Source organism: Coloeus monedula (assembly GCF_965178545.1).
Source record: "Coloeus monedula genome assembly, chromosome: 4".
Lineage (NCBI taxonomy): Eukaryota > Metazoa > Chordata > Aves > Passeriformes > Corvidae > Coloeus > Coloeus monedula.
In genome coordinates, this window is record NC_138784.1 from 19,656,928 (window position 1) to 19,681,580 (window position 24,653).

The 24,653-nt window shown below is 46.2% G+C and overlaps 1 protein-coding gene across 1 annotated transcript; it reads right to left on the reverse strand.

The window, feature by feature from the left end:
- Nucleotides 1-660: 660 nt before the first annotated feature.
- On the reverse strand, nt 661-24,247 carry ATP6V0A4 (ATPase H+ transporting V0 subunit a4; the record flags this gene model as incomplete). Its single annotated transcript, XM_082280775.1, has 20 exons — nt 24,122-24,247; nt 23,553-23,631; nt 22,631-22,725; nt 21,464-21,589; nt 20,998-21,092; nt 20,129-20,255; nt 19,479-19,561; nt 14,680-14,773; nt 13,892-14,104; nt 13,458-13,608; nt 12,595-12,734; nt 12,139-12,296; nt 11,605-11,698; nt 9,055-9,173; nt 7,889-8,105; nt 6,170-6,277; nt 4,140-4,274; nt 3,059-3,176; nt 1,816-1,987; nt 661-754 (listed from the first exon to the last, which is right to left on the reverse strand). The coding sequence occupies exons 1-20, from the start codon at nt 24,236-24,238 to the stop codon at nt 661-663; spliced, it is 2,535 nt and encodes an 844-aa protein (XP_082136901.1). The 5' UTR covers nt 24,239-24,247.
- Nucleotides 24,248-24,653: the final 406 nt, after the last annotated feature.

A 24,653-nucleotide genomic window follows, 5' to 3' on the forward strand; every position in this document is an offset into this window, starting at 1 on the left:
AAATGGCTGCCAATGTGGAAACTTTTGTTTACACAGCTCAAAACTAACACTTTTGTTAAGTGATGATGTGTGTACATTTCTATAATCCAGTTCTGTCAAGCCCTGGAGCAAATCAGATAAAGAGGGGGTTATTCTAGTAAAGCATGTAGAAAATTGCAAGCCTGCAATACGATCTGTCTTTGAGCTGGTTTGCATTCTGTGCTAAATGAAGGGCTGCAATCCTATAAGGGAATTAATCGTGTCATATGATCAACAACAGACTAATCATATTTTCCTTGGAAAGAAATATACCCCAATGACAAGGCAGCAAATGGAGCAAAACGCATGTGAGTTGATTGTTAATAGCCGGTTTAATTCCAAAGCTGCATCTCCTCTTTTCAACCAAGCAGCAGGCAGCTGACCCCATCAAATGCTGACCACCAGGTACTCAGCAAAGACATCAGTGGAGACAAAGCCAAGGGTCCAGCCAGTCCTGCTGATAGAGGTCAGCTCTCAGCTGATACAGCAGTGTGGAGTGTAGCTAGGACATTTTCATCTACAGCTGCTCTTGTTTCAAGAGCCACGTCCCATTCTCTTTCATCCCACGTACCCTACTCTTTGGGTGAGCCACCACAAGGAAACAGAGCCTGGTCTGAGGAGGGAAGCAGAGATGCACTGGCTTCACTCTTCTGCGGTGCCATTGATGATGTGCTTGAAGGAGAATGGAGAAAATTTGTACCCGGCTCCCACGTAGAACTTGTTCTGAAATTCCACCCTTGGGAGGAGCAGAGAGAGGCATCAGTGCTGCCTGTAGGCAGGACCTACAGCCAGCCAAGAGGCTGAAACATGGCACCCATGGGAAAAGGGGGGCCACAAGATGGGGGACTCTGAGCTCAGAGCACAGGCTGTTTATGGGAGCAGCAGTGAGACACAGGCAGCCCAGGGAGCAACCTGGCACACATCATCTCTGACTTTCTATCAAGCCAGACTGGAAATGCTCATCACAAGGCCAATCAGCAGAACCTTGCCTGGTAACCTGCTTCTAGCAGCTCTGAGAGCTAGGTTAACCACATGCTGGTTGCACACTGGTGGGAGACAAACACCTCCTCCTCCCTGCACAATAACAAGCGCCTCGCCATGGTTTGCCTTGGCAGTGTTTAGGGTTTGTGGTGGGACATTACGTGGTGAAAAAGACCACAGCTTGGGGCTCAGGTAGGATGCTGAGTTAGGGTGGCAGTGAAGGGTGTTTTGTCACCTTGGTCTTGCTCACATGCTGATGTGTCTGTACTGCTGTCCTTGTCTGGACTGATGACCAGTTAAGGCAGACATGGGCTACCTTGGAACAGGTTTGCCACAAAGCCTAAGCAGCCTGAACTTGACTTGGGCTGACAACACAAGCACTGGCCCAGGTTTTCATCAGGTTTGCACCCCAGCTGAAGTCTTGCTGCCCTAGGCAGCGGTCTTTCTTAGATCCCTGGCTGGGATACACAGCCAGTGGAGTGGCTGTGCTGCCTTTGGGCCTGGTAACTCAGGTCAAGGTGGCCTCAGTGGCTCTGCGTGTTTACCAGGACAGAACTGCAGGTTGCCATTTGCCTCACATGCTCACAGCCACCACAGGTGCAGGAGGATACGCTGGTTGCTCCAGGAAGCAGATGAGAGCAGGGACCTCTGAGCTCCCCTTGGAAGAGTCTCCCTTACTTCATTTGCCAAAGACGACTAATGTTGCAATGCACTGGCACAGCACGTCTAACACTGGCTGATGGCCCCCCTTTTTCCACAGCCTGTTTCCTCCCACAGACTGCTCTGGGAAAAGCTCCAGAGGACCGCCCCACGTACCAGTGCAGACGCAAGGCGTGCAGGAAGGCTGAGAGCCCCTCCATGACCAGCAGGATGGCTACTGTCAGCACTGCAAACGCTGCGAAGATGATGAAGATGGCGATGAGACCTGCCCAGCCGCTGCTGCTGAGCCCGTTGTGCATCACCATGGTCCAAAGGACCTCTGAAAGCTCTGCAGAAGGAAAGAAAAGGAAAATAGTGCTGAGCAGCAGCTATGGACTAGGGACAGGCACAGCATGCAGTCTGCCAGCTCACCATTTTTCCCAGTTTGTAAGGCTGCAAAGGACTATGGTAGTTCTCCAGGCAGAATACATAGGACCGCCCCTAGCTAAGCTTTTTAGTTGTTTGTTTTGTTTTATTTTATTTAGGTATCTGTCCTCCATGTAAAGCTAATGTGTATCAGCTTCCACTCAACTCCTACTAAGCTCATTTGTGTGCCAAGAAGTACAGCTCACCCCTGTCAATCCATGGCACACCACACCACAGCCCCCCGCTCCCCCCCTTGTCTGTTTTCCTTTTTTTGTGTGCTCAGTTCTTTAGGGCAGGTGCAACTCCTAGCCACAGGCATTACAGCAACATTAATAAAAAGCATTTCAGAAAAACTAGAGACATTGAGAATCTAAGTTCCAGCCTGAGGCAATTTCTAGTATTTGAGCATCTGTTTTTATCACAAATCAAGACAAAAGACATTGAAATGCTGTACATTTCTCATGGAATGTGATGTTCCACTGAATGTTTCTGGGAAAAAACTCAGTGAAAATGACAAACTCCAGAAGCTCTTGAGCCAGACCTTTTCTTTCTTGTTTGCTGAACAAAATAAAAATGAGTGTTTCAAGTAATTTCGGCATTCATTTGCGTGCCCCAAGGCTACAGCAAGTGCCTCTTGGGAAAAGCAGCTGTGGCTCCCATACTGCCTTTACCTCCATGGGCTGGACTACACAAGTGGGCTGCACCTCCCACGTGCCACACACCATGAGGACTATTCCAGAGGGATGACTACAGAGCAGCGCAGGAAAAGGGCCCCAGCCAGTGAACGCAGTCAGAGCTGCCAGGGATCACCTCTGAAAAATGAGATGCCCACCATGAAACACTTGGAGTGATCTAACCTGAAGCAAAACATCCTGACATACAAGTGTCCACAAATAGAAACTTGGATTTCATGAAGAAATTTGCAGGAATAGTCAAACACCAGCAGAAGCCATGACCAGCATGGTGAGGAGACTGAAGGTGGACAATCACTCACGTGCGTGGGCCAAGCTCAGTGCCCAGAGCCGCAGGTAGGAGGCTGTGTTGGAGATGCAGCCAAGGCAGTATTCAATGGTGTGGATAGCTTGGTGGACAAATATGTCTCCAAAATTGAACTGAAACAACGTAAAACCAAATAAGATTTATTAGTTCTCACTTCAGGGCTTCCTGGTTAACAGAGCAACACTGCACCCTAGGCTCTTCATACTCCTTGCTACGTCCTGAGCAACAAAAAGGTATTTCCCAGGAAAAGAGACTGCTCTGAAAAGTGTCAGTTCTGTATGATCTTCCCATACATTCTCTCTCGAGAAATACATTTCCAGTGAAAACCAAATGTTTGGGGAACAGCTCATGTTCCACTCATGCGATTTCAAATCCTTAAATGTCAAGCCAGTTGCTGCCAATCTGTGATTTCTTATAGAGATAGAAATTCTTATGTAAAAGAGGGGCTTTCAGACTATCTGCCTGTGGGCATACACATTTTGGGAGATATCACTGAATAAGTGTATCTCATAATAATGAATAAGCAAATCTGTGAAGATCCCCTGTGGCTGTGAACAGCCAGCCATATCCACACTCAATATTGTTGATACTCCCAACTGCTACAAATATTTTTGTCACTTTTTCCTCTGTTGCTTCATACTGTAGAAGCTCTTGACAATATCTGCCAAAGGAAGGATTGTCTCCCTAGTCAACACTTCTGGCTGCCAACTTCTAAATGCTCCTTTGCAATTTAGAGGAAGGAAAACTCAGCGACTCCTTGAAAAGGGTTGACCTTCTCTGGGTGCAATGTGGAAGTGAAACAACCACCCCCGAGGAAACAAAAGCTTGAGGTTTGTAAAAGCTTGAGGTTTACAAGAATGCCTGTCACCACCAGGCAAAACCAAAGGAAAAATTTAGAGGAATGAATTCATTGAAAGTTCAGACCCTATTCTGTCTGGAAACACAAACTGTTGCTACAGTGTGTGTTGATATCTTGTTAGAAAGAAGGGCTGGCAACTCTGCAAGAGTCTTCTGCTTGACTTTGTGTCTTCTACTATTGTGTCTGTATGAACAATTTTCTGTCCAAATTTTCTTACCTCTTCATCATCACCCTCATGTCCTTCATGGCCACCACTGTGGTCTCCCTGGGAAGCTTTCTTGGAGTGATTGGTCTCTGGGACATCTACCTCATTTTCACCTCCAGAGTTTCCTGAGATGGCTTGAGAATGGATCTTTCGGAAACAAAATGCAATATGTTTGGTTGACACCAAAATGAAGAAGTCCATGGCACAGAACTCCCTCAATAACCTCATGGTGGCTAACACGTGAAGGATTCTATCATGAACACGAAGACAGTTTCAAAAATAGTCGGACATCGTGGACCACAGAAATTGAGTATTTCCGCCAAGCAGCCAATAATACCTAGATATTTTCCATCCTAGAGCATTTTCCAGTGGTTCCAACTATTTTGTAGCTAGTTTCTAGTGTCACAATGTTTGTTTCCACCATGCGAAGATCCATCACTTCTAGCAAATGAGAAAACTGAGGTACATTAAAACTGATGATCTCAATTAGATGCGTGCAAATCAAAGGAATTAGTGTCAAGTGAAAGAGCAACAAAGCCTGAGAGGATCATGTGACTTGATGAAGGTCACACAATTCTTGGATACAGGCAGAAATAAAATTCAAAGCTCCTGATTAACTTTAAATTCACGAAAAACCTTGTAGCAACCTCTCTGCAATTATTATTTACAGGACTTTTCTAGAGACCTCAACAACCTGATCTAACAGTACTATTATACAGCATAACCAAACAGAGACCTTATGGCTTCTGTCAGGTTCTGCCCTGTCACCCTTTATAGCTTCCAGCAGGTTTCATGGGAAAGGTCTCCTGACAACCCTTTGTTTGCTATTGCAGCAGTAATGATTGTCACACTCGCTTTGTCTTTGCTTTACCTGAATGTCAGCCTGGAAAACAGACTTTGCTGCAAACATATAAATCTAGGGGAACGTAGGATGTGATCAGACAGCTAACATATGAAAATTAGGAACAGAAGTATGGGGGCACAATAGGAGGTGGGGAAAACCTGTCAGATGTTGCTGGCATAAAAGCAGGAGATGGAGTCAGCCATGTCAAGCCTTCATCCAAATCCCAGAAGAATGACAAAATAAGAAATTACAGTGCAGAGGCAGGGCTGCAAATGTCTCCCAGGGACCTGGCTTTCAGTTATAGGTCAGAAGTGACTGGGTTGGAAAAGGTCAAGCAGCAAAACCAGCATCTCTTTCTTCAGATGGAAACATCTGTGCCCTATTAAAGGTACTCCAGGCACTAACTCTGACTATAAAGAGAAGTAAATCTTGACTGACAAGTAAAGTCCTGTTAGCGTAATAAAGGAGACAATTAATGAACAACTGCGAAACTGCAGCTGCCACAGTGTGTGTTGAGAAGCTGTGGGCAAACCACAAAGCCCATGGGAAGGAGGGCTCTGTTAATGTGAAGGCAATCACTTAGGGCAGAAAGAACTTCTAGAAAGCAGGCAACAGCTTTTAAATCAAGCCTCTCCTTCATGCACCATTACTCTCTGCAAGGCCAGGACTTTCACAGATGCCCCATTTCTACAGAGCAGCAAACTGGTGGTTAGTGGAGATTGTGGACTGACAACTGAGGTCTTCTCCCTGTTTTGGCTTTACCAGCACTTCAGTCTTTCTGAATCTTCTTTGGTTTTGGATACAACAGGTGGAAGAGCTTGGTGTCAGCTTAACAAATAGGTTATGTCCTTGCTAGTGAAGCTCCTGATTCCAGGGAAATGTTTCCTTCACTGGAGATATTCAGCTGTCTGGACACAAAGCTGAATAATGAGCTCTAGGGGACCCTGTTTGAGCAGGGAGTTTGGACCAGATGACCTCCAGTGATCCCTTCCAAATTTAGCCCCTCTGTGATTCTAGTTTAGATGGTTCAGACATGTCCACACACATCCTGTAGCGTGAAGTACACCTTGAAATTGTCAGAGAAAGCCTGAGACCAAAGAAAAGCAGAATTCGATCACTGCAAAGAGTTTTTGGGGTCTGTCACCTCAGCTTTGACTTTGCTGTTGTGAATCCCCCCTGACTGATCCACATCCCTTACCATGCGCTGCGCTTTCTGGTGGTTGGCTCGGAGGATGAAAGGTTTAATTAGGAGCATCCAGGGAACAGCAATCAGAGCAAATATGACCAAGAAACTCTGCACTTCTTTCTAAAAGACAAAGCAAAAAAACCCAAAAAGTTGCTTTACTTACCTTTAGCCAACTACATTTATGGTTAGAAACCTAAGTCCGTATAATGGTCATTTTTTAAATACAACAAATACAACTCCCTGTTTGGCTGCATATCCTCTGCTTGCAAGAACATGAAAATAAATGTATAGTGCTTAAGGCTCCAGAAAGTATGTTCAGCTAGAGATGGTTGGAGACCTGGAGATGAAACAGTCTGCGGGTAATGGCTTTCATGCTGAAAAGGGTTAATTTAGCAAAATCCAGAGTTACTGACTTGAATGTGGCGCTCAGTGTCCCAAGTGAATGTCCTAACTGTGTGTGAGTCAGTCAGTCTGCCTTGCTTTGATCAGTGTAAAAACGCTGCAGTAAGAGTCAAGTCAATCAACTCTTGCTCTGGATTTACTCCACATCCACAATTCTAGATGGGAATTGAATCCCCATCGCTTAGGCTTGGTAAAAACACTGTCCCCACAGTATAAGCTGTGTTCTTACACTGCAGTATGGCACCCCTATTGCTGTCCTGACATAACTGTCTCTACTTTCAGAAAACAGCAACAGCAAAACAACGAAAACCTTAAACTACAACTTCTGCATCTTTTTAAAGCTGGGTCAGCTCTCTGACCACGTTATGGCTGGTCTCATACAATATTTTCATTCAGACTGTCCAGGCAGATGGCACATTCTGTTCCTGGTGGGGCAGGCAGACAGGAATATGAGAAAAAAATTGCCACCTTGGGAAAGCTTCGGGTTGTTACAAAGCGCAATGTTATCTAAAGACTTTTTGAAGGCTGGGACGACTGTGTTTTTCCAAACTCCCCTGAATCCTTACCATAGTTACTTGGAGCTGATCAGTCACTAACTCTGACTCACCAGCTGTCCCTAAAACTGAGCTCATGTTGGAGGGCCCAGAGTGTGCAACTGTATAGGTATTGGTGCACACATGTGGCTGGATGCAGCACTTGCTTGCAGATTCTTCACTGATGCTGCTGATGAAAAGTCAATCAAAGAAAAAACCAAATCCATATTCTGAGAATATAAATAGAGATGACTTTAAAACAAGTTTTTTCTTAGCGGAGATTTTGTTGCTTGCTTTTTATTTTTTTAAAGTGAACTCCCAAGAGGAGTTATTTCTGACAAAAAGCTCCCAGAAAATTCTCTAGCTACTTCTACTTTTTTTAGGTGAAAATAGAAAGTATTAAAGCTTTCCAAAGATGAAATAGGAACTTGTCAAGAAAGGGAGATGTCTCTAGCATCGTGACCAGACTGCAGGACAGCATGCCTGCAATATCCAGCTTTGCATCTCTAGTCCCACTTCTTTGATTTCCTCCCCCAACAGTATCTTCAACCACATCATTATTCTTGTAAGAATGACACTAGGAAAGAGATTTCCTCTGCATCAATGATTGATAGCTTCTCTGTCCTCCCTGTTGACAAGGCCAACACAAATACCAGAAGAATAAATTTTACTTCTGTGACTGACACTTGTGATTGAGCTTCTGAGACTGTTCCCCACATCTTTATGCCCACTCTCCACAACACCCACAGCAAATACAAAACTACAGGGGATTCAAGCTGCTTGGGGTGATCCATACCTGATGCAGATACAATGGAGCATTTGAACTGTCACTGTAATTGAACAGAAACATGTTGATGAAGTGGATGAGGATGCTCGGTGCTCTCTGGGATGAGTGGACATCAAAATGACACCATTTGAAAATAATCATGAAGACCAGGTAGCCAAAAAGAGAGATAATAAAAATCATCTCTGGAATGAACTGAAGGATAATGTTTATGTATTTCCTGAAGTAGCTGGAAAGAATCAGGAAAGATAACTGCAATTAATACACTAGATATTAATGCAAGTTTGCACCCAAGTCTGGCAGTACTGTACACTACTTAGTCTTTGGAAAATAACCTAACAAATATACAACTATCACTAGCCAAGAAAGAAGTCCATAATTACAGGCTTTATCAATGAAAGCCACTGTTTAAATACAAAAGCTCTATTATACTGATTCTCTTCAGATTTTGTTCTTGACCTACCAGTATCTCAGCACCTCAAAAGATTATTACACTGAAATAAAATCCAATTTTCAAAAAACAGCTGATTTACAAAGTTAAGCATTATATGCTGAGGAAGGTCAGAACCAGGTGTAGTATCAAGTCTGTAGGGTCCTCTCTGTCCTCTGCAAACCCTTTCTGTCCTTGAAGATCACTACATGCATTCCAGCTTTGGAGAGTCTCTCAACATGATAGTGTCAGCCCCTCCGCTCTATCACCATTTTTTTATTTGTTGTCACAAAATATAGAGGCAGAGATACACGAACACACCCACAAATCCTGACCAAGGGCTGCTAAGCCAGGTAAAATGCACACGCACATGCTCTGCAAGATTTCAGTGTGCTTTGGTTTCGGCCAAAGAGCTTGTCTTTCAAGAGAAAAGTTGTCGATAGTGGGAGGTGCTGCATACTTTTAATTTAGTGTGCTTCAATATTTCTGCAGAATCGAGAATATAATGAAGTAAGTTAAAAACAGAGTTTACTGAAGAAAATATCTGTAATGTTATGGCTGTCCTTTGGACTTAGCACTGTATATGGTGTAGCCAGTCAGTGTATGGGACATTTCTGCTCACACTGGGGAAAGGTCAAAGTTCAAATCATCAGTCCAAAATATGAGGCTTTCTCTGAATGAAAGACACCGGTTTAGTGACGAGGACTTGTGTGCTGCTGCAGTAACAGGCTTGGTGAAACAAACTTACATGTGGTTGAAGAGACTGAGTATCACCCCAAAAATCATGTGCACAATCCCTATGACAACCGACATCTTCATTTTGTAGGAGTTCAGGAAAGTCAGCTTGTTTGTTGCAACATTCCAGATCTTTGGGTAAAGGAACAGGGAGAGAGAGAGAGAAGAACAAGATTTTCAGGTGTTTGATCAATAACAGTTTTGTGCAAGTTGTTGTTTTGACACCATCAGTTTACTCCTACCAGTTCTAGTAAGAGGGTAGCAAGGCAAAGAAATCTAGTTGTTCCTTTTATTACTTTTCCCTCTGACAAGGTATTCATCTAAAAGGTATAAAGTATTAGCCTGGTTTAACAGAAGAAATAACCAGGATTTTAAATGATCCAATGACTTTGCTTCAGTCCTCCAGAAATCACTGCAAAGGCTGGTAGCAGAACCTAGATCTTTTCTGTGTCATATCCTGTCCTTAGGCTGAGTCATCTTCTTTAACAAAAGTGGAAAGGCATCAGAAATCCCTCCTGCTGCAACCAAAATTAGTTCCACCCTCACCAGAGAAGTACTGAGCATTTTCAAACTTTTTGTTTGAACAGAAAAAACTCTTCACAGCTCTTTGGCCGTGGAGATCAGCTTATTGCCTGCCTCTCTGCATTAACTTTTTAGTAATGTTAGGACATACAACCCTTCTCAGTCCTGCCTTTTTTATGCTACAGAGCTTCGGGGTTGCTTCTCCTCTCTTCTCAAACTTCCTAGACCCCAAAGTCTTCTGTCCTCAGAGTCAGTAAGTAGGTACCACTTTTCAGACACTAAGCATAGCACCTGAAGAGAAAGGAGGAAGACAGGATTATTTAGAGGGTGAAACATTAGCCTTTGCATCTTCTCTGGATACCAAAGAGACTGCCTAGCTTCTTCATCTCAGGGTGACTCTTTTTTTCCAAGATACACCCCAGTCTTCCCACCAGGATTTGCAAAATGCAGTGAGCCATCCATCCATCAGGACAGATGACATGGATAACCTCTTCAGAGAGGGCCACACAGAGGCTGGTGCTTCCAGTCCACTCCTTCCCTGCCAGCACTTGTTCAGCCATTCTTCCCTCCCAGCCAGGACTTTCACCCTCTTGAACAGGGAGAAGCCTGGCTGGAAGAGGTAGTCTAGGTCAGCCTAAATTAGAGATGTGTCAGGGCAACATGCAGAAAACTCAGCTGCTTCTGACAGGATTTCCTGAACCAGACTGCCCACATCCTGGGCAGAGCTTTAGAGCTGAGTTTAAAAAAAACTGGTTATGAGGACCATGTCTCTGAGAATCAGGGGAAGACAGAGTTTCTTTGGATGACCAGTTGAAATGAGAGCCCATCCAGCAGGGATGGAGGTTACTTGACTAATACGAAGATTGAAACTGGAAAGCTTGATGTTAAAAACTACATTTCAACACATGGTAATGACAGAACAACAAGAAAAAGGGGAATAGGACATAGAGAAGAAAATGTGGCTAAAAGTTAAATAATACTGGCATTTACTTCACATTCCATACCATAAGTAGACTGTATGAAATTTGGAAGTTTGCCTTCAAACTGGTGAGGTATCTCTGGAATGGGTTAAGTATTCAAGTAAGGAAACAGAGTCCAGTAGACAGGAGGTAGAAAAGAGACTGTAGCACAAGACCACTCTCCAGGAAAATCGAACTTCCTTCCTGCTTACCACTTTACTACTGCCTGTGCAGACCTGTCAGCAATATATTAATTGCTAATTGCTAAAGAGAAGCATCAGAAGGACTGAGGAGTGGGAGGGGCAGTGGTGGTTAATGAAGTTGTATATTGAGTAGCGTGGGACCTGAGCACGATGTAAACGGCATGGAGTAAGGGGTGGAATGTACTGGTTTTGCCAGGGGTAGTTATTTTTCTTCATGGTGGATGGTATAGGGCTGTATTTTGTATTTGTACTAAACACAGGGTTGATAGTATAAAGATGTTTTTGTTATTGCTGAGCAGGGCTTACACTGAGGCCTTTTCTGCTGGCTGGTGAGGAATTTGGGGGTGCCTGGGAGATTGGGAGGAGACACAGGTGGGACAGGTGACCCCAACTAGCCAAAGGGATAGTCCAGACCATGTGACATCATGCTCACTGTATAAAATGGGGGAAAGAAGGAGGAAGGAGGGATACTTGGAGTGATGGTGTTTGTCTTCCAAGTCACCATTATGTGTGAGGGGACCCTGCTCTCCTGAAGATTCCTGAACTTCTGCCTGCCCATGGGATGAGATTACTTAATTTCTTGTTTTGCTTTGCTTGTGTGCACAGCTTTTGCTTTCCCTGGTAAACTGTCTTTATCTCAACCCACAAGTTTTCCAGCTTTTACCCTTCCAATTCTCTCCCTGATCCCACTGGTGGGGGAGCAAGCAAGGGGCTGTGTGGGGCTTGGCTGCTGGCCACACAAACCATGTAAGGAACAGACAAAGAGCAAGAAGTTGAAAAGCACAGCTTCAGGAGAGAGCACAGGGAGCTACTGATGTACCTGACATGTAGAAACAGGATTGAAATACAAATTATCTTAGAGCAATTTAATTTAATTACCGGATCTATTCCAAATGGATATGGATTTCCAGAGTAGACTCCTGGGACTGCTGGATCCAGCTGCAACACTGTATTGTCTAGAAGCACATCCTTACTACAAGAGAAAAGGGAAATGACCTTTGCAGCTTAATCTCTCCATCCCCAGTATATTTATGTGAGGTGTGCTGAGGACTACCACAGGATATCTGTAGCTGACTCCAGTCTTTCTGTGACCTGTTATCCTGCACTTGTGTGCATGTAAATGGGCCCCACACAATGACAGCCTCCCTCACACTGATAATTCTCTAGGCATTGGTCCTGGACACCTGCAGATTTTTATGCACATCAGTGCCAGAACAAACAGGCGTGTTCCCAGGGACTCTACATTTCCATTTCAATAGTGAGTTCATCTGTGTGTGTCAGACAAAACCTCTGATTCATTCATGACCGCATCCACAGCAGGGAGTCCTTCCCTTCCCCACACAGGCAGTCTCTCTGTCCAAGCCTACATGCTCCATTTGGTGTTTTTACATCATTCCTACATTTAGCACTTACTTCCAAGTGTTATTTTTAAACATGGGGATGATATGCCAGGAAGAGCCAAAGAAGTTGAACGATTTGGAGAAGCAGTCATTGTAGATGAAGCCAGTGTACATGGAGAATATGCCCATGAGCAGGATCAGGTAGCGCCCGCTGAAAAAGGTGTTCCAGATCTGCAGGGGGAGAAGGCAGTGCCAGTGACCAAAGTACCTGCAGGTCCATCAGTTGGTGGGCCTCAACCAACAGTAGACTTGATTGTACTAATCTATGTATATACAATTATTTGTAGAAAATTTGGGGTCCCTTAGGCCCTCTGTGTATAAGTAGGCAGAACTGCCAAATCTCTGCCTCGCAGGTATCTTTGAATGATCTCCACTCAGCCTTTGGGAGGCTGCATGTCTCTCCTTTATCAAATGGGGCTGATGAGCCTTTCCCTATGCTGATAGGCTGCACCAGCTCCCTGGAACTCACCTCATTAGTGCTTTTCTGGGCCAGAAGGCTCTTCTCATTAATGACCATCCAGAGAGCGAAGCCCAGCATGACAGCGCCATGGCCACAGTCCCCAAACATCACCGCAAACAGGAAGGGGAAAGTAATGATAGTGTAGGGAGCTGCAGGAGGGAAAGGTCGAGAAGTTCAGCTCCCCCTAAACAAAAACGCCTCATCAGAGAAGCAGTCTGCCCCAACAGGCCATTCCTTATAGGTACTGCCCTTAAAGGCCTCCTCAATCCCTCCCTTACACACCAGGCAGTTACATCTAGTGCAGAACAAGCTTTACCATCATAAAGACTGTTCAGTTGTACCTTCCTTGCAGTTTTATCCTTTGTTTCTTGTCTCACCATAATAAACACATGTGTAAATAGCTGCATTCTGTTTTGCAACAGAAAAAAAGTGTTTGAAATTTACTACTGTATTTCTCAACCTGCCCAGCCTCAACAATCTGAGTTAATCTGGCCCTTTCCCATGGGCCCCCATTTCTAGGCTTCAATTAATTCTCAGTGGTCTCTCTGAGATCCTCTACCACTGTTTCACACTTTTATCAGGTCCTTTGGGACTTCTTTGCCTCTACACAGTGAGCTCAACTTCCATTTCCCTTACGAGCTTAGTTCTCTTCCTCAGAACTGCTACCTCACCATTTGTTCCCCGTCTTGTATTTGTGTAGTTCATTATTTCCATCACAATCATTCTTTGCCTGAGAAAATCCATGCCCATACACCAGTCAGTTCCAACACAGTTCAGATTTCTCAGTCAGCACTGGGTACATCTAGTGAGAGAGCTCAAAGGCTTCACTTAGGCTCATGCAAACTGGATGCGTGTAGCTGAGCATTTCTCACCTGGGTTCATCTCTCTGTAGTTGCCCACACCGTATGCATCCACGATGTTCTGAAATCCAGCTGTGAACTTGTTGGTCCTATTGAAGGTGGGTGGTGCCATCCTGGTGTGTATGGCAGTGAGGATGGGGGCAATCGTGGAGCCACTGCGCTCCTGCAAACCCAGTGACAAGGACAGGCACAGAGTGGATAGGAGAGAAGAATTGGCCCCACGATACCACTTTTGGCTCGTGGGTCTGTCACAAACCTGCTAAGATTTAATGCTGATCTTAAGCTCCCTCAAAAGATGGAACACCAAACAACCATGAAACAACCTGGACTTGAAACAGCAAAGGGAGTCCCACATTAAGATAACAGACAAGTCTGAACATAAGCTTAACATATAAACAATTCAGTGTGGGTGAGAGCTTCAAGGACCCAAAATGCTGCTCTCTTACCATTCCTTGATGGAGAGCTCTTTTTATCCGGTCAGCATCAGCCACTGGGAACCAGATCTCTGCAATGACACACTGCTGGGTGACGTCGATGTTACAGCAATTCAGGATGTGGTAGATGGCCTTGATTTTCTTCACCTTGATGCCCCAGGACCACAAGTTGGCTGCTGCCTCGTGCAGCAGGCGTTGGCGGTGGGACTCGGTTTGTGTTATCACCTGTAAGCACAACACAGGGCAACACTTGATAGGGAAGCACAGGGGGCACTCAGTAGTTAATTGGGGAGGGCAGATGGAAGAGGGTTGATGAAAAGGAACTATTTGTATGAATGTGTGGGTTATCCTGGGGAGCAGCATGTGCAGGTGTGGACACAGGATCACTCGACACCAGGTGCACAGTGCTGCTCACCGAGGACTCTCCCTGCATGGTCCTGAGTCACTGCAAGTGTAGAGGAGACCACTGGAAGTTACTGAGCTGTGGCATTGGCTCCCTACCCAGTTGCTTACAGACTGGCCACATCTCACCATGTGCTCCCAAGCTGCCATTTCCTGCAGGCAGCTCTGTGCCACGAACTTGGGGCATATCATCCCCACGAGTAGAGCTACAGCTCATGGTCTTGGGACCTCCACGCATCATGTGGCCACCACAGTGCTGCTGTTTGAACAATGGAGATAATGAGATAATGTGTCGGGAGGATAACCTGTGTGGTCTGCCACATTGTTTCAGACAGGACCAATATCTGGGCAGGTCCCACTTGCAGGGTTCAGTCCTCAGTAAAACCACTGCCACTTACTGTGTTTAAATCCTCAATCCTTGTGTTGACTTCGTCAAGCATTTCTCGGCGCTCGGTGGCAGACTCTGGGCAGGGATAGACTGTGGCACGAAATCTAGCCTCAGTAAGAGAGAATTGAGAAACACCAGTTATTTGACTGAGTTTTCTTCCTCCCTACTCTGCTCAGCTCAAAGGCAGGCAAACCGGACTTCATTCCTGAGCCAGTAGTATGCCCAGTATACTCTTCTCACATACTATAAAGTTGCACTTGATCTCGTGGAAAGGTGCAAATAGGTACATTTATCCCTTGACGAGAATAAGGATCCCTTCACCTCTTCTAAATGAAAAACCTTCCTTGTCTTAGCTCATACACAGTACCTGATGTCTTTCAGTGGTCAGCACTAACACGTAGGCACGTCCCTTCTATCCACAAGCTGTTTGAACTGCGATGAGACTCAACAAAAACCCACCCTGGCGAAGGCAGCCTCTCGTTAACACAGTAGCCAACAGATGTCCCTCTTGCACCGAGGCTGGAAAAATACCGTGTCCCTGTATCTGCACTACCCTCCTGCAGGCACTGGGAGAAGGCATCGGCTGAGCTACTGCTGCACTGCAAGCAAACGCCCTTTGTGCGGGGAGGCTGCATAAGTAAATAAGCCTGTAAAAACAAACAAACAAGCAAGCAAGCAAACAAAGAAAAGGACTGTATTTCCAGGATAAAATAGGAGAACGGCTGTATGCTTCTGGTCCACCTGTTTGGCTAGACACCTTGGGGAAAAGGGAAAGATGGGTGAAGGGTTTTAAACATCTGAGAGCGATATCTGTTACGCCAGCTTAGATAAATCAGTATAAATGCTTTTGTAAGTGTACCCTCAAGGTTCTGTTTGGGACGTTCAGAAGGTTTGTTTAGTGTGGTATAAGAAGGACTAACGTGGGATTCTAACATGTGAGTGAAGGTCTTAGCTCCAAGCAGGTACTGCTTCAGCTATAGCATGGAACTCGACCTTCTCTAGTACAGCTGCAGGTCACCCTGGTGTGAAGGTGCTTCCACCAGCGCAGCACACTGCAGTGTTGTACAGGCACAGTATGATCCCAGTACAGACCATTAGAAATGAGTTGCATGTCTCTCTGAGAAGCGTGCAGCTACCTGTCCTGACTGCAAAGCAAGTCCCAGAGTATCTTCATGCACGACAGCAGGCACAAGGAGTTCCCCCTGGGACCTCACAGGTCACAGGGTGCACTGCTGCTGCTCTCCACCTGCAAGCCTGAACTGAGCTGAGATTCTGCAGTAACTAAAATAGCAGAGATCCCTCCTTTTTTTTCCTGCTTGGCTTGCTCAGTGATATCTAGTGCATGTGCCACCCCTGCCACTTTGATACTGCCCATCAGATCTGCAGGAAGTTATCCGTCCTCTTTGCAGAGCGGAGATCTCCTGGCCCTGACCTAAGGCAACACATTTCCACCATCCTGCCATGGATACACTGAGTTAGTGTTGCTAAAGGGCTGTCTTTCCACACGTGAGATGAATTAAAAGATGATGTAACAGGGTCAGAGGGGTCTATCCCTCCTTAAGAGACAAAAATGTGCAGGCTCTGTGTACAGATAAGCATCGTATTCTGGCTTTGTCTGAGCGCAGGATATTTCACCACCTGCTCTACAAAATCAGTTCCAGCACACATACAAGTGAGGACAGTTGCAAATTGAACAAAACATGCTGCAGTTTCCTAGAGATCAGCCCAGAGCTGTGTGTAATGACAGCATGTGCTCTTCAGCTAAACTTCCCTTTCCAGAACTGAATTTCTCCTCACTCAACACCTGGTGTTCATTTCCAAAGGTTATTCACCCTACCTAATTATTTCCATCTTCTTATTCTTCACAGCCCTTAGTTCATCTTTAATAAGGATTTTTAATCAAACTTGAAAGCTCATTCCTCCATGCTGTACAGTTCCCCCATTCCCAATAACGTTATTGCAGCAGTGCTGCTTTGATCTTTTAACAGCCATTTTGCATACTGAGTATCAGCTTTGCCCTAATGGCACAGACATCTCTGAAAGCTCCAGGAGAATTCAGCAGGGAATCCTTACATTGATAAACCCAGTTTAGTATTCACATTAGTACTGAGGCAGCCGCAAGAAAAGGAGGAAGAAAAAAATTCTTACATTTTCCTCCTTCCTGCTCCCTCTACACCTTTCACTAATAAATTTGTGCATGGACTTAATGCTCATGAAATTGGCAGACTAATGTTACCAATTAGAGTCAAGCAGGGACTACAAGCGTAACCCGAGGCACACAGCTCTGCAAACAAATCTTAGCCTGCCTTGCAGGAGGCTGGCTTAGACCAGTCCCATGATTTTTGCAGGATATTTACTTGTCATGAATGATGACTTAGTGCTAAGCAGAAATGTCCTGCTGGGGCTGCAATGACACTGCCATCTGCTTTAGGTATAGTCAACCCTGCCTTAAAGGTGGACCAGGCTAAAATGTCTTGGCCTGGGTACCAGGGACGGCTGATGGCCCACAGAGCACAAAAGGAGCGTCGGGGGATGAATACATTTAGAAACCTGCCACTCAGTAAAATGTCCATGTATATGTGCACATTGGCAACCAAAACATTTGAAAGGAAGAAGGAACATAAGGGATGACTTCATTAGCACTGCAAAGGGTGTCCTGTGGATTTGTCTTTGGTAGGGGTATTTTCCTTCAGTTACAAGGGCCTGAGAGAAACCAGTCTAAGTTCCTTTATGTGAACCTACCACCACATCTGCAACACTGGCTCCTAGAAACTTTGCATGTCACAACCTCCCTGCAGGGATCTGCTCACATTTCCAGCACTGCCTGATGCCTTGCTGCAGAGGGTTGTGCCTATGGTTTGGGTGATTTCGGTGTCAATCAACAATGAATATGTTGTCAGGCATTGTACTGTGTATTCTTTTACTCCCAATCCCAGAAAAAAAGTCTTGGGCTTTTGACTGCAGGGAATTTTAAATGCTGCAGGGGAAAAAAAAAATTTACATCCAAAATGAAGAACTTTCAGCACTCTGTGGGCAGCCCCATTCAGCTCTAAATGTATGGCCTGGCAACTTGCAAGGCCATCGGCACAGGGGAAAATCCAGTGGGAAGCATTCAGCACCAGCAACTGCCCATGAAGAAGGGGAGAAGGGTTCTGAACAGCATCTAAAAAGCAGGCAAAGAAATGAGACTTAAGAAGGACATGGGCCAGCGGAAGCAAGTTCAAAGGAGAAGAATGAAGATGATCAGAGGGATGAAGCACCTCTGCTATGAGGAAAGGTTGAGAAAATTGGGGTTGTTCAGGCTGGAGAAGCAAAGGCTCCAGGGAGACCTTACCACAACCTTCCAGTACCTAAAGAGGCCTACAAGAAAGCTGGAAAGAGACTTTTTACAAGAGCATATAGTGATAGGACAAAGGGGGGATGGCTTTAAAGTGAAAGAGGGTATGTTTAGGTTGAATATTAGGAAGAAATTCTTTACTGTGAGGGTGATGAGGCACTGGCACCAGTTGCCACAGAGAAGTTGTGGACACACCATCCTTGGCAGTGTTCAAGGCCAGGCTGGATGAGGCCTTGAGCAACCTTGTCTAATGGAAAGTGTCTCTGCCCATGGCAGGGGAGTTGGAATGAAATGATCTTTAAGGTCCCTTCCAACCCAAACCATTCTATGATTCTATTATGTGCAGGAAATTGTAATCCAGGAAGAGAATGAGACTTGCTGAACACTCAAAGACCACTGGCAGCAGCAGACTGATCCTGCACAGTGGCTATGGCAGAACTCACTGCACGTCTGAGGTTCACGATCAGAAATCAGTGACTGAGAGCTAGGTGTCTTCCCTCAGCTGTCCATGACTGCTTTATAGACAGATGCCCACCTCAGGAGGGCTGAATTGCTCTCTGGATGGGCATTGCCCTCCACTGCCCTTAGAAGGTATCCTGGAGGGCCCCATTTCCAGTGCAGGAATTGCTCACAGACCCCAGGGTTCTGTCACTTCTTGGGACTGAAGTCACTCACGCCAGCTGGATGAAAGATCTACCTGCTTTTATTCTGATTAAAAGCAGGATGTAAGGAAAGATCTGCCCTGAGCATGGATGTCAGAGAAGAGCAATTGCTCACCCTCTCCCTGCGGCTCTTGGTGGGCCCTGCCTGGCTGAGGGGCTACACCTGAAATGGGTCTGGTGGCAGCAGACACATCCTCTCATCAAATCTGATTTACACTGCAACAAAGCTCATCGGTCATCAGTGTTATGAAAGAGTAACAAAATATTCAACCTGAATTATCTTTTCAAGATGCTTAACAGGGCGGAAACAAGTCAGGTTGTATGAAGCGTTCATTTCTCTCCTGGGCTCTGTCTCTGATTACACAGATATTGCTCAAAGGCCTTGGGAAAGGATTGAATAAACTACAGCATCAACTTTTTATGAAGAAGTGCAGGAAGGCTTGAGAGCAAGTTGAGGATTACCATGTTCCCAGTCTTCAAGTTAGGGCCCCTGATTTTCAGGGGAAGAGTGCTGAGTATTTTTTAAACAGAAGTCCCTTGTAGATGTTCCAAGTTAAAAACCTAGCAACTGAAGCTCTCAAGAGCTGTGTGTCACTTTGGAAAATGTAGGATCTCGAGTTCCACGTGACAAAGTGATGGATGTCTTTCATGATTAGGAGCAGCAGAGCTGAGGAGCAGAAGAGAGGTTGGTTGCAGAGCTGACAGCTAGAGAGCTGGAGATCTGATCTCTAGCTCCAAATTCAGCCAGCCTGGGCTGCCAGTAACCATCTCTATGGGAGTCACTGTGGCTTTGCCACAGGCCTGCCTTACCCATCACAAATCTTCTTGATTTTTTGTTTAAGCTGCTCTCCTTGATAGAAGATAATGAACACATTCTTCTTCACCTCTTCTCTCTGCAACACACAATTCAAGCAGAATTTAACACACCCAGAGTCCAGTGCAGAAAAGTCAGTGGGTTGTTTTTGTCCCCCAGCCCCAGTTTCCCATCAGCAGTGTTTTCCCCAGATGCTCTTTCAGAAAACAGGCATGGGCAGCAGCTCTGGGTTATGTGGGAGGGAGCAAGGTGGAGCAGAGGGGACAGAGTTCCACTGGAGCACAGGGCTCCAAAGGCACCCCAGAGACACCAAGGGGAATCAACCCTCCATGGCTAATTCTGGGTGGGGGCAGCCACAGTCCACTTTCATGGTGGTTCCTGTAATACAGCTGCCCTGGGAGGCCCCACATGCATCTTGACAGCCAGGAGAAGGAAACCACCTCAATAGTGGCAAAAGGGGAAAGCAGTGTCAAAGAATCTTCTCCCATCCTCCAACTTTCCCACCTTTCCCCTAGAGGCTGCCCTCAGACACCGAGCTCTGGAGAGGCAGCCAGTGCTGCAGCATGGTCCAGGGCACCAGCTTTGTGTCTGCAGGTCACAAGCATCCACACAGGGCAGAGGAAAGCAAAACCAGGTTGGTACCTACCGTCACAGGGTCCTCCATGGGGGTGTCCATTTCCGTGTACCTCAGGTAGATGTTCCCCCTGCAGGCTCGCCACAGTAAACGCTCAAAGGGGATCATCCTTTCCCTCTTTATTACCCCTGCTGTGAATCTGAGCAGAGTTACAGGATAAATAAATTACAAGCCCATTCTAGGCCTTTTAGGACCTGCAGGACACATGATTTCACAATCCCTTGTCTTCTGGTCTGTGCTAGCCAAGGCTCTGCTGCTGCAGCAGACACTTCTAGGAAAAACTTCCCTGCTCAAGCCTGGCTTTTATCTCAATCTACTGACTTTATCCTAGTGTTCTCTCTTTAAAAAAAACTTTCCTAGATCAACAGGTGAAGGAGAAGAGACAATTCTGGCTAGAAATGGAGGAATGGAGAGATGCTTAAAGTCACACAAACAGAGAGTGCCTGAATGGCAGAGGCTGGAGGTAGAAATATTGAAGTGGTGGTTTATCTTTACTCTCCTGTTTTCCTTTTCTGAGAAACATCAGACTGCAGCCCAATGCAATACCATGGCTGTTTCTGTGGTTAGACATCCATCCATGAGGACCAGGCTGGTAGCCAGATGCCTGAGTCCAGAAGTCATGGGTGAGATGCCTTAAGACAGCAATTTTCAGTCAATACCTACTAAGGGATCACTGGAATTGGTGGCCTGGAAGTAGAAGTCCATTTGTCCTACTGACCCATAACCTGACCATAGGTTTGATGATAACTTCTGAGGGCAGTCACTCTCTCATCTTCATGGAACACCCTCTGCTAAGAAGCTGAAGGATGCTGTGCCAGTGTCACAGCAATGCAGCACAGGTGGGAAGCATGGCCAAGCTGGAGGCCATCACCAATACACACCCCAGCTTGGCAGCTGCAGCTGCAGGAGTGCTTCTCAGCTCCAGAAGTCCAGATGTGTCTTCACTGAAGAAATCATCTGGCAGATTGGTTTCTGCCTGGAAAACATTAGTTTTAAAAAACACTCTTCAGCATTGCCAGTTTGAAAACTATTTTCCCATTTTTCTCCTAATATTTTTTCCCCAAAGGTAGCTTTCCACAGAGATTTAGACCAAAGGAAAAACAAGAAAAGTAACTATATCTTAGCAATGGAAAAGCATAAATGCTATTTTCAAAGAGATCTGGGAGCCCAATTTTTGAGCCCCACTGACTCACGGAGCAATCCGGGCTCCAAAATGAGTGAGGTGCTTTTGCAAACCTCATAATGGCTTGTGGTAAAGACCTCTAAAAGCAACATACACCAAATGAAAGTGCAAGTATTTTTAAGAGCCTTCCACATCTCTTTTGGAAGAGTCAAGAGGCCTCTCACCTCAAAGAAGTCCTGGGTTTTCTTCAGCAGATGTTTGAGCTCCGTCAGCTCAAGGAAGTTCTGTTTCAGTGTTTGCTGGTTCTGGTTGGCTTCCAGCAGCTCGGCTTCAAGTTTCTCCAGCACTGTCTGTTCAGGGTCCAAGCACATCCAGAAAAACTCTGAAGCACATATTGGCCCTTTCCCAAGCTGATACCAAATCTCAAACAACAGTTTTCATTTTTTTCAAGGGAGAATAGAGAAATATTCAATGAACACTTCAAAAAACACTTTTTGTAAGGAGATACTCATCAATGCATCATTTTTTTTTTCCATTGCAAACATTCCCTGCTGGCTGTGTTGTCCTCTTCTGGCACTGGAGTTCTGATGCCCCTGACTCAAGCACAGGCAGGTAAGGTGGGTGTGTGGTGTTGGTGTCTCAGCCTGTCTAGGCATCTCTGTTCCTTGCAGACATCTCAGACCCCAGGCTGACTGGCTGTCAGTTTACTGACTACAAAAGCTACCTACAACATGGCCATTAGCTTAGGTTCATTAGCTATAGGCCAAAACTTAGGTGATGATGTGGGGCCAGGAACACACCAGGAAACCAAATTGCTTGTGAAGCTGAAGCCCTTGGAAAGCTTGATTTTCCTTTCTAGTCACCTACATACACAGCATTTTAAAATTACCCTGTCAGTAAACTTAGCTTCCAGCTGGGCTAGAATAAAGCGTCCCTTGCACATCCAAGGGCAAGGCCCAAGTGTTTGTGTCAGGTCCCAGTATCACAACCATGCTCCCAGCAGGACAGACAGTCCTGGTTTTTCATGCAGTGAAGTTGGTTCTCTTCAGCTCTCCTGGTAAAACACCAAACCCCTTCTAATTCTCTCCTATAGGATGGTGGGGGCATTCTATGAGAGTGATACTTTTAATATAATACGTTAATATGTGGGACCAGAGAAATGTTTCACAGGGGATGGTAAAAAGCCTGGGATCCTTTAGGAACATGTAGCAGGACTAGCCTCAAGCTAAGTGCTGAGGCAGCAGCTCGGGGAGCACCTCCTCGGGCAGGGAGGGTTGTGCCAGCCTCAGGCACCAGATCCTTCCTTGCAGGGAAGGGCTCTGTTGAGCACATTACACAGACAACCTGGTGCACAGCCCTTCTCTCTCCTGGCTCCACTCCAAATTCTGTACCTCCATATCAATCATTTCCCGAGGCAGGGGGGTCTCTGGGTACTTTTCTCCTTTGACTATCTCAACGTTATCTTCCATCTCATTTTCCAGAAAACCTGCAAGGAAAGGGCACAGAAGTCTCAGCACAGAATCACCCCTGGTGCATCATCCTGGTCACCAGCTTGTTGCTCAGCGAGGACCGAGGCCTCCCATGGCGGTGTGACAAGATTGAGTGATGTATGAGGGCCATCATCCCAGCACACACACACAGCCACCATGGAATGAACACCCCCAGCCTCCCTTCTCAGTGAAGAAGCTGTTTCTTTTGAAGCCACGGTACCCAATCCCAAGTGGGCAGCCCTCAGCCCTGGCACAAGTGGCCACCATGGCCCCCTTTATTTGGGGCAGTGAGTAAGGCATGCAGAAAGATCAGGTTCCACTGCTGTGCCCAACAATGGCAAGTGCTGCCACTGTGGCTCCAGCAGGCGCCAGTGTTGTGGTGGGGAGAGTGCAGAGCTCCCAGGACACTCATCCACAGGACAGTGGGAATCACAAGCTCTGCTGCTTGGATTTTAAGGACTTACCCGCAGACTGAAGCCCTTGGCCACAAGAAGTGTGTGCCAACAGCTGGTGTGCTGGTGTAAGGGTCAGGTTATCTGGATTAGCCTCCTGCCCAGCCCCAGATTTACCTTGTGATTTTATAAAAGCTAATTAACCTCCTTTCAATTCAGTTAACCATTTTCAAAACAGGGGCAACAATTTATTGCCCATATGGGGTGAAGTGGTAATTAGCTGACGCATGGAAAACATTTCCAGGGACTCAGATGAAAACATCACCATTTTGCCACTAATTCTGCTCCCCAGTGTGAGAGCACTTAAAAGAAATAAATCCCACACCACCAGTTGGCAGGAAGCCAATTGCATTTGACAAGCGTTTACTTACGCAGGATTCTCTCCAAGGATTCGCACCTTCTCACTTCATTCACAAACTTTCTCTGGAAGCTGTTGACATTCACATTCAGCTAAAAACAGGAGGGAAAACAAGCCTGGGGCTGAAGGCTGCACGCTGCTGCGCTCATTTTTAACATCAGCAGAGAACCAGAGTGCCTTTGGTGTGGATGGCAAACACCACTGTGTCTGAGAGGGTCCTACTGGCAGGGCAATACCGTGAGCTCCCTCGTGGCCAAGGACATGGTGGCCTTCCACGCAACCTTGCTGTGACAGCAAGAGTCACAGAGGGATCCTCAATGGAAACACCTGCTGTGTCCTGGTGATGCAAAGAACTGTTCTAAGGTTGTGCAGAGGGCGTGCAGAGCACCAGATGGGACTCAGGGATGGGTTGAGTCTCAGCATCATCTTTGGGTTTCAGATCAGCCTTGGGGAAGTCCCGCTCTCACCATGGACTTTTTGGCCTCCCTACAGGGGCATCTTTCCTAAGTGCTTTGAAGGAAGGACAAGCACACCCCGGGGCACATCTCTAACAGCTCAGCATGCCAGCCAGGGACTACTCACGTCTCTGAACTGGACCAGCCCCAGCTCCCCCAGCTCAGCCACGCAGCAGTAGGCAGCCTCCACCTGCAGGAAGAGCTGCTTCAGGCTCATCTCCTCACTCCGGAAGACGGAGGCCATCTCGCCCGTTCTCCTCTGACCTGGAAGGCCCTGGCAGTCTCTGTGGCAGCAGCACGGTCTTCCTTGCCCAGGCAGGTGCAGGAAGGTGCCAAGCTCTGCAGGAACATTGGGGTCACCGAGTCAAAGTGCTGGAATATAACCCGGTGCTGCTCATCACATCCTCCCAAAAGGATTTCTTCACCTTTTAAGATCCTCCCTGAACCCACAGGAGGCTTCATCCCACCAGAGCAGTGGTAGATGATATGGTATGTGTGTGCCACAGGGAAAGGGGGAAGTCACTGGTCTCCTGTGACAAGTGATGAGCAAATACCCTGCTCTGTTCTCTGCTGGACCTAAACACTTCAGACCACTGCACTCAGGCTCTTTATTTGGCTTTTGGGTGCTGTGATTGGAAAGGATTCGATTTCTCTTTGCC